We start from the raw sequence: 10,783 nt of genomic DNA on the forward strand, positions 1-10,783 counted from the left end.
CGGTAAACATATTTTGTACGTTTATACCTGTAAAATGTAAAAAAACTTTCTTGTAAAGTAATTACTTACCTTTTAGTTGTATTGATCATAATCACAAAACGTTACTTCGATTAAACGAATACGATTTGCGATTACGATTATCGATTACTAATAACGAATAAAAGACTTTCTTGTAAAATATGCTTTATTTTTATTTACCTTTTCCCCATACAAAATCCCCAGATCCCCAGATCCCCAGATCCCATTGATGATGGACCCCCAGACATTAATTATTCATAAAATAAATTTACTTTAGATAATAAGGATTTCAGTTGTTTTATTAATCCATTATCAGGACAAGGGATCCCCAACATATTCCAATTAAAAGTACCTTTTTCAATGACACTTCTTGTAAATTCATTAAACTTGTAATAGACGTTGTGCTTTAAGAAATATATATGTCCATCGATGTAATTAAATGCTGATGTAATATCATTTGGTATTCCTGGAAAAACGTCACTTATGCGTCCTCTTGAGATAATGTCTTTATCATTAAATTCAATAAATGAACCATCAAAACAAACAAATTTTTTTCCTGAATTTGTTTGGAATAAACCGTTAATACTTCTTGCGTTATTGATTTCAGGTACCATGTTATCTGTATGAATTCTTAAGCTAGGAAATGCTGCTGCATATATACGATTTCTGCTTACACCAATCATATCTCCATTGGAACTTTGAAAAACATGTGTCACGTTCGTAATTCCCCTTGGAAAGTATCTTATAAATTGTTCAGCATTGGTGGGTATCTTTTCATTATTTAAGTCATATTTCCATACCAGATCCTTACTTACTATATACATTCGGTATGTTGGAAATGATGGAGCATACGCTAAAAATATTAAATCTGGATATTCCAATTCACATACATTCGTTATTATATTTTGCTTTGATTTATTAGTCCTAGCTGCTGTGGTTGTCCTAGATCTTTCTGTTGTAGTTGGTGAACTACTCCTAGGTTGAGTTGGAATAGATGCAGATTTACTTTTATGTCCATATAACTTTTCTAAGCCTCTTTTATCATCATCAGTTATGTGAGAAGGAAAGGTTTCATAAAAGGGATACATTACAGCCTTCTTATCGCTACTGTGTGCTAAACCTAAAGCGTGACCAACTTCATGGAGAAGGACTGCAAAGAAATTTGTTCGACCTTCTGCTGTAGAATTTAAACTGAAATCCCATGTTAGATTGCTATTCATATGAATTTCTATGCACCCAGATGTAGGTGGAAAATAAGAATGTGCTAATATACCACTTGTAAATTTAAAAGGACATTCGTCGTTACCCTGACAATTGTATCGAAAATAGTGCTGTTTTGGAACTACTGTTATAGTTATATCCGGATTTGGATCTGGGATTCTCAGATAAGTAAACTTAAATTTTGATGCTTCTTCCCATATTTCAAATACTCTTTTAGTGACTGTCAAAGCTTGAGGGGTTGCTTGTGGAAAATACCATTTTATATCAAATTTTTTCCATGCTGATTTTACAGCGTAAGCATTGTCTCCTTGTGTACATCGTGGTTTCTGCATTAACTCCATCGTTTCTTTATTTAATTTCCCATCTACCGGTAAATTATATCTTTCTTGAAACTGTTCTAGTGTTTCAGTAATATCAGTACTGGCAGTTTCACTTGTGGTGATGTAACCATATTGTTCTAGCCATGACACTGCATTTGTCTCAGTAAAATTTCCACCTAAGCAAAAACTTATGCTGGTTGCGATGAGCAGAACAACTTTATTGATATGCATCTCGAATGATACTAGTTCAAATAAGAAAACATCACTGTGATATAAATAAACCCCACCAGCCAATACTCCTCTTGTAATTTATTTTCATGAAATAAAACAACAGAGATATATTTTACAAGCTTTATTAAATTCTTTCAAGATCATTAGCGATCCTATTTTTACAGAAAAATATAAGTTGCCCTAACGCTATATGTTGTAAAGTATTTCCTTCCTGTGTAAATGTATACAATTTTTGAATTGCGTCTGAAAACGTATAATTATGACTACTAAAACTATTTCGAACAATATTAAGCGTATTATAATAATAATGTGGAAATTCAATAGTCTCTAGCATGGACATATACGGTGTTAAAAGTTCACTATTTGCTTCCACAAGGGTGTTCACTTGCACTTCTGAGAGACAAAAGTTAATGCCGTGCTTGATTATTTCGAGGAATTTCATGCTGTTGTAGGTTATTTGTCGAATTATGCAATATTCACCACACTGAATTTCAACAGGATCATCAGAGACGGTCACGTTTTCGTGGAAAAAACTTTGCTCATTGAGTTGGGTAATTAATTGTTCCCATTCATAGGCACTGAAAGATATTTTCTGCCATGGCGATTTCCACATAATTACAGCTGGAGTATATGTTCTGGCTGGACTTAGACCACAACCAAGTTGGTATGATCCATTTAACAACTGTGTGTACAGCAGATAATGGGACTCGTTCTTAGCTGCTTCTTCATACTTCTCTAGAAGAGCATCCAGCTCATGATCGTAGTCTTCACATACAGTTGATGTTTCAGATGATGGTGAAAGGGTGACATCATACTCGCTGCCGCTTGAGTATTCAGTATCTTGGGAATACATTTTTACTAGCTAACTGACTGCAACACACTGAGAACGAAAAACGTGTTTCTGCTAATTTTTCAGAATTCCCCCCACCTTTTTAGATGACAGCATCATTATCGATCCAACTATTATGTTTTACATCAAGGCCAAGCCATTTGACGTACATTTTTTTACCTTTACGACGTAAAACTTTTTCAACTAAGTAAATATCAGGATTGGCTGTTTTCTGTAACTCTTCATCGTAAAAGGCTCCTTTGATCGGTGCACCTTGCATGTCTTCGAGCATGTACGTTGCAGGGTTGGTAATATTGATTTTGGTAACTTTGAATAATTCTGTTGTCCAACTTGGAACATATCCCTTGTCGAATAACATTTTGGTTTTGCTGATGCGTACAATATCGCCGACTTTAAATTTTCGGGGACCTGCGATTTTTAAATGCGTAAATTTGTTTTTTAAAATCTCCTTTTCATTGGTTTTGTTCACTTGTGATGGTTTGTACCCCGTTTTTGAATGCTTTGTATTGTTGTATTCAGCCGTAACTGTGGGCAATATGTCAATCCACTTGTAAGTACCGTGTAAGCTGAAATACTTGTAAAGTTTGGATTTCAACGTTCTAATGACGCGTTCAGCCATGGCTGCTTTCATGGTAGTGAAAACAGAATAGTGATTTATTTTATGTTTTTTCATTAAATTTTGAAACTTGTTATTGTAAAATTCAGTTCCCTGATCCGACTGCAGATTTTTCGGTGTTCGTTTGCTGTGTGCGAGGATATCCGAAAATGCTCGAGTCAGCTCCTCACCCGTCTTTGTCTTTAATGGACGAGTCCACAGATATTTCGAAAAACAATCAATAACAACTAAAATTAATTTAAAATTTCTATTGTTATGAGAATGAGGTCGCATTTCAGCCAAGTCCATCTGCCATAAATCGTCTAAGCCTTTGACTATTGTACGTCGTCTTGGATAATTTTTTCGAGCAGGTTTGTGTAGCTCGTTAACTAGTTGGACCTTTTCCATGGACGACGCCATTTCTACTTTCTAAAGCTTTAACTCTTTGGAGTAAAGGGTGTAAATATGTGTTAAATATAGCAAGTGTATCTTGGATTTCTTTTACTGCTGAAGATAAACGTTCATCCAACTCATACAAAGTCTTTGACAGCTCTGATACTCTACTATCTAGTAAAGATCTCATATCTGATTCATATCGAATGCTTTTCTGCCATTGCTCAAGATCATGAATCCTATTATCATTTATGGTTTGTAGATTTACCTGTAACTCGCTTAGTAATTTATTATGTTTTCTGCCTTTCACCTTTTTTGCATCAGACATCTTCACTCTACCTAAACTGTTTACGTTCTAACGCAATATTCTTTGTACAATAGGTTTTATGCAACTCGTCCATCAATTGACTCTTTAGACAATTTTATTATTTTCGACGTATTCTTCTACTACCTTAAGACGATTTTCTAAATCATGTGAATTAAGATCCGTTGTTTTAATCTTTTTTTCCATTTCCAACGATTTCAACATATTTTGTGCGCTTTGGTGAGCAGCATCTGTAACGTTCTTATTCATTTCACGTTTAAATAAATCTAGGTCATTTCTAAACTCGTGTACTTGTTTCGACAAATCGGATATTTTTGCAGCATTCACTTTGTTCTCATCAAGCAACAAATTAATTTTTTTATTAGAATCACTTTCTACTTTACTTATGGTGTCTGAGATTTTTTGTTCAAGTTGAACATGTTTTGCATTATATTCTTTGCGCAACAAATTAAACTCTTTTCTTACAAAAGACTTGACATGAACAATGCGACTATCTACGAATTTCTTGTTGGAAAGATCTGTATCAGCTACAGGAGGATTCCGTTGCATATCCTTCTTTACTGCATGTATTTGGTTTTGTACATCCAAAATAGATTGTTTTAAGCCTTCACGTAGCTTTTTAACAGCTTGTTCATTAGAACGATAATGATGGCGACCAAACTTGTCAACATTCATATTGGAAATGATGCTACAATAATCTGATCTAACGTTAATATATAATATCTGCTTCACGTAATTCGTTGATAATGGCAACAATTTCGTTATTGAGGGATGCGGTGTTTCCTGCTTTTTGCTCAGCCATCAACAATTTGAGGCGCTCACAAAGTTCGTTTGGGTCATCCCAATACACATATTGCACATGATCATCGCTGTCTTCCCAATGTGTCGGTATTCCTGAGCCAACCTCCTCCCTACCAGATACTGTATTACGACGAAATGATTTATTCAGGTCAGGTTTAAGAAGTGATTTATTAAGATTAGGTTTAATAATTTCATTCCACTTATAGGTTTTGGTTCCCTTTAGTGTACCATTCAGTTTTTTATGAGCATTGGTTAATTCCAGCAATGTAATATATCGTTTCACATCGTCCTCAGTGTAATAATCAGGTTCTTTGTAAAATATTAATTCATATAGCCCGCGAGTTCCAACAACATAGTCTCCTTTCGCCACAATCCAACCATTATGGGCGAAATCAATAACAGTTTTTCCAAGTTTCCATTTAGAGGTTACGGGATCATGAGTAGGACCGTATACTCTATCTATTTTATCTGAATACTGCCAATGGTCTTTCACATAAGGATGAATTAGATGATGGTATTTTTCTAGGTAATCTTGAAATTCTTGTTCGGATACCTTATCTTGCGATTGGTTTGTTTCTATGCTATCTTCGTATTCTTCATCGGATTTATCGCTGTTTTCAAATACCTCTTCATCGCTGATAAATGATGTATTTTTTATGGTGCTAATATCTTCTTTTTTAATTTCTTCTTCTTTTTCCATTGGTTCTTCTTTTTTAATCGACTCCGTTTTAACGTTAGCATTGTATTGCGATGTTTTTAGAACACTGGTTATGGGTTTAAACATTTTTTTCAAAGTTTCATCCTCCTCCGATTTACCTAGTTTTAACGCTAAATACTTTTTGCGAATAGCTCTAGCTAATTCCGCAACTTTGCGCTTGCGTAGAAGCACTTGTTTGTCCAACATGCTTTTATATAATGCAGGTGTCTCAGCCACGTCTAAACTTTTATAAACTTGTCGAAACCTTTACGATAGCGTCCGTTAGAAATATCAAAATCCTTAACAATAACAAATGTACCATACTTGTCCTTCCAACATTCAGAACAAAATTGTTTAAATTGCTCAAATGTCATGTCAGGAGAGACGTGATCGTCAAAGACGTGTTTTAAATTGAGCTCATCCTGTTTAAACAATACAATAAGGTTAGCATTATCACGTAGGAGTTGTTTGCCTGCTCGACTGTAGGATTGACATAGGTATGCACAATCGATATTTTTATGTCTCCCCATACAGTAATATTCACGTATTGTTTGTTGCGGATCCGTTGATACATCATCAAATATGAATACAGAATTTGGTTTGGCTTTACCAGGACTTATTACGGCATCATTATCTTTATATGGGAAATAGCCCACCTCCTTCACAGATGCTAACACTTCCTTCAAAAATTGATACTTGGGTTGAAACAACGATTTTGAATAAACGTAAACATTTTGAAATTTAGCGCCATTCGGGTCAAACAATAATGCCAACATAGCATTAGTCTTTCCACATCCGCTTGGGCCGCATATGATAGCACGAAAAGAATGTGGTAGCAATGCACCATGTTTACTGGTTCTTGTCACGTTATCGACAAAATCTAAGTTTTCCACTGCTAGTGTCTTGTCTTGTTGAACAACCTTCATCTTGTGATCGAGATGAATTTTATGCACTTGGTTATATAAAAAGCAATTTTGTGTGAAACGATTCATTTCAATGTTGGTTGTTCAAGGTGAAGGAGTTTTAAATTCTATAATCAATAGTCTACCATTTGAATTGCACGCTCCTGGCTACCACTATCTAGGACCTGGAACTAAATTACAGAAACGTCTAGCACGAGGAGATCCTGGGATAAATCCATTAGATCAGGCTGCGAGAGATCACGATATAGCATACTCTCAAAGTAATTCCTTAAAAGATCGACATAAAGCAGATTGGGTGTTGGAAAATAAAGCGTGGGAACGAGTTAAAGCAAAAGACGCATCTTTGGGTGAAAAAACCACTGCCTGGTTAACTACTACAGCGATGAAAGCCAAACGAAAACTAGGTATGGGTGTGAAACGTGGTAAAGGCGTTAGATCATTTAAGCGACACGTGCTGCAACCAATTATCAGAAGATTGAAACGTACTCCTCCAGCACCAAATCTGCGTAAATCAGCCCTACTTGCACTTGCAGCAGCTAGAACGGCCGTTAAAAACGTAGGTGGGAAAAAAAATGTGCGGGTTCCAAGAATTATTCCATTTGAACCAAAATCAGGTGGTATTTTACCTTTAATCCCTATCTTTGCAGGCTTATCAGCTCTCGGCTCTTTAGCGGGGGGTGCGAGTGCCATTGCCAAGACAGTAATCGACTCAAAGAATGCTCAAAAGAAACTGGAAGAAGATAAACGTCATAATAAAGCAATGGAACATCTAGGCAAAGGTTTATACCTACGAAAAAACGCTAAAGGTGGCTTTGGATTATACTTGAAGAAGTCAAAAAACTCCCGCTGAAGCTACCTAATAGACCTCTAACCAATGTGGACTTGAATAAATTTGCTAAACAATTAAAAATTTCAAATTTTCGTGGAGTTTTTATGCGGGACAATTTACCTCAAGCCCCCCGTAAACACGAATGTGCTATTATTAATCTTGATATTTCCAAGAACCCTGGTACACATTGGGTAGCTTACCGAAAGATAAATAACAACATAGAATACTTTGATTCATATGGTTGCTTGAAGCCACCGCGGGAACTAGCATCATATTTGAGTGGTGGACGAATTTTCTATAATAACGACGCATACCAAACTTATAACCAAATTAACTGTGGACATTTATGCTTAAAGTTTCTCTACAATGGAACCATCTAACGACATCTTGAGGCGTGCCACATGCATTTTTATGGAAAATATAACGAGCGGTGTTTGGTATAAACTACCCCACGATATTCGTCTCGCACTAGGAGATCATTTACCTTGCAAGAAAGATCATAATAAACATGAATGGGGTGATGTTTGCGGCAATATGAAATCTACATGTGTATTGTGCGGTGTCTATGAGAGCGGTATCTATAAGCAAAATGTAAATAAGACAAAACCATGTAACAGTATAATAAGAAAAATAAAGAAATTTTTACCATAATATATTGATATTTAACTTACTACACCCTATATTAAGTATCAGTCATGTCTCGATTGTTAACCTTGACAAGTACTACAAACGAATTTTCGTTTACTCCTCAAGTGCCTCTTGTACTTGATCCACTTCAGCAGTATTATGTAGCAGTGTTGGGATTTCATACATTTAATTCCATCCCAAACATCGATGGTGAAAAATTTTATTTCTATGAGCAAAATGACCGTAAAAAGTTGCGTCATATCGACATTCCATCCGGATGTTATGAAATTACCGATATCGAAGCGTACATTCGAAGTGCATTACACACTAAATACAATTCAGTTCAGCAGTTCACTTTAAGACCGAACAACAATACGCTTAAATGTGAAATTTTCTGTCAAGAGCATACCATTACTTTCGAGAAAAATGATAGTCTTGGTAAATTATTGGGTTTCTCCTCAAATAGAATATTGGCGCCAGGTACACTGCATTCTTCAGATCAACCTGTAAACATTATAAAAGTATCGAGTCTACTTTTTGAATGCAACATTACCGAAGGAGCCTTCTACGAGGACAGACCTGCGCACACTATTCTACATTTTCCACTTAGTGTTGATCCAGGGTTTGCTATTGATGAACGTCCTCATAACCCTATATACATACCAGTAAGCAGCAGCATACGTGAAATTACCAAAATTACCGTTAGTGTAGTCGATCAAGAATTAAGACCAGTCAACTTTAGAGGAGAGAAAAGTACTCTGCATTTGGATTTTAAGGAACGATAGATGGGTTTAGATATAAAACACAACTCTACACATCCATATTCATTAGTCTCACACGGATCCTACATGGGACGTGACGTGTCTGCTGACAATAAAGTTTTTCTTGTTTCCATTGGATTACGGCTGAAGAATGCCAAAACGCCACTATATTCGACGCCAGGTTCATCAGCAGGAACCACATATTTTCGATCTTTACCAAAAACCTCGGTTCGACGATACTATTAGAAAAGAAGGATTTCGTACATATACACCTTACATCAAGTCATTTAATAATAGTGATGTTGTCGAGTTTATCATAAATCAATCAGATGCATTTTTTGCGATACACGACACACTTTTAGAAATTAAAGGAAGTATCAAGAAAGCTGGTAATGGAACTGTTTCTCTTGCGCCGAATGCTGGATCCTTCTTGTTTGATACCTGTACATACATCCAAAGTTCACATGACATGGAAATAGTTCGAGATCCAGGTGTAGTCAGCACTATTCGCAGTTTGTTGTGTTATACACCTGAAGATTCCAAATTTCTCAGTACTGCAGGATGGAACTATCCGAATTATCCACATTTAACAGGGGACGCCTTTAGTTTACTGATTCCAATCAAACATATTTTCAACATTTTCAACGATTACACTAAATTAACCTATGGTCGTCAAGTGTTTCGCTTTGTTCGAGCGCGTAATGATAAAGATTGCATTGTTGTCCAAGAACCTACTGGTTCCACGACGGTAACAACAGTATCATTAACCATCGCCAGCATGGAACTCAAGGTCAAACATGTCTTTCCCAATGATGATGTGAAAATCGAATTAATGACTCCGATTAAGAATAATACACCGATAACCATACCTTTCCGTAAATGGGAGCTCAATGAACTACCTTCACTTACGGCAGGATCTCGACGAGAGATATGGAGTGTAAAGACAACTTCAGCTGTTGAACGTCCACGCTACGTTATTGTAGCTTTTCAAACTTCTAAACGAGATGATATTCACGCTGATCCGACGCTATTCGATCACATTAGAATGTCCAGCGTACGAGTGGTTATTAATGGTGACTATTGGCCTAACGAGAGAATGCAATTGGATTTCACAAAAAATGATTACGCTATAGCTCACTACAATTATACTGAATTCTTTCCCAGTTATGCTCGTTCGCTAACAAAACATCCCATCTTAGATTACTCTGCATTTAAAAGATATGCTTTGTTTGTTTTTGACTGTTCCAAGCAGGATGATACATCGTTTAGATCCGGAACTGTCGATGTTAAGTTGGAAATCGAAGCAGATGAAGGTTTTCCAGCAGGTACTCGAGCTTACTGTTTAATTGTTCACGACAGCCTACTCGAATACTTTCCACTAACTGAAGTTGTCAAAAATATAATTTAAATAGGACAATCTACAACTATGTCTTTCAGTATTGATCGCAACATCATGAGGATCGCATTAGTTGACATACAAGGATTCACCGTAGATGGGTGGTTTGTACCCAAAGAGCTTACCATTGAAATTGGCCATAAACGATGCCATTACATATTTACGTCTCCACAACCGTTTGCTACATTGAGTAATAAAGATAAGAAGACTGTATCTTACTTGGAGAGACACCTGCACGGTCTTCGGTATTCCAATGGGGATGTTGAATATTCAAAAATAAATGAAATACTAGAATCTAAGTTGTTGTATGCAGCTGATTACATCTACGTTCGCGGCGAACAAAAAGTGGAATTTTTACAAAAGAAATGTCATATTTTTGGAGTTTTTCCCACCATTATTGATGTTTGTAAATTTGATGATACACCCCTTGATACTGGAAACTTTATTCAGAATGCCAATCCTTGTCACACAACTGGACTATTTTCCTGCACCGAGAGAAATGTGGATCACCTCCGCCAATGGTTTTGTGAAAAAATATTACCTATGTAAATTAGGTTTTTGAATAAAAGATTAAAAGTATTGTTTTAGTTTTATTTAAAAAAACACTGCCTTCCTTTTTTACATATTTATTTTAATGCAAGATGATTCACATTTGCGACTTACAAAAAATTTTATAATGATATTAACAGCTAGAAATACATTTATTACTAATATTATTGTTAACAGTATAATCGATGAACCATATTGGACGATGTCATCATCATTATTAGTTTTGCTCCATTTTGAATCACTTTCA

At 35.8% G+C, this 10,783-nt stretch overlaps 2 protein-coding genes across 2 annotated transcripts; one reads left to right on the top strand and one right to left on the bottom strand.

The window, feature by feature from the left end:
• Nucleotides 1-269: 269 nt before the first annotated feature.
• Nucleotides 270-1,790, bottom strand: LOC126890931 (matrix metalloproteinase-18-like). Its single transcript, XM_050660100.1, has one exon. It carries the CDS (start codon nucleotides 1,788-1,790, stop codon nucleotides 270-272), a length of 1,521 nt encoding a protein of 506 aa, XP_050516057.1.
• Nucleotides 1,791-8,742: 6,952 nt separating this feature from the next.
• LOC126890932 (uncharacterized) lies at nucleotides 8,743-9,999 on the top strand. Its single transcript, XM_050660101.1, has one exon. It carries the CDS (start codon nucleotides 8,743-8,745, stop codon nucleotides 9,997-9,999), a length of 1,257 nt encoding a protein of 418 aa, XP_050516058.1.
• Nucleotides 10,000-10,783: the final 784 nt, after the last annotated feature.

The sequence above is a fragment of the Diabrotica virgifera genome, chromosome 9, assembly GCF_917563875.1.
Source record: "Diabrotica virgifera virgifera chromosome 9, PGI_DIABVI_V3a".
NCBI lineage: Eukaryota > Metazoa > Arthropoda > Insecta > Coleoptera > Chrysomelidae > Diabrotica > Diabrotica virgifera.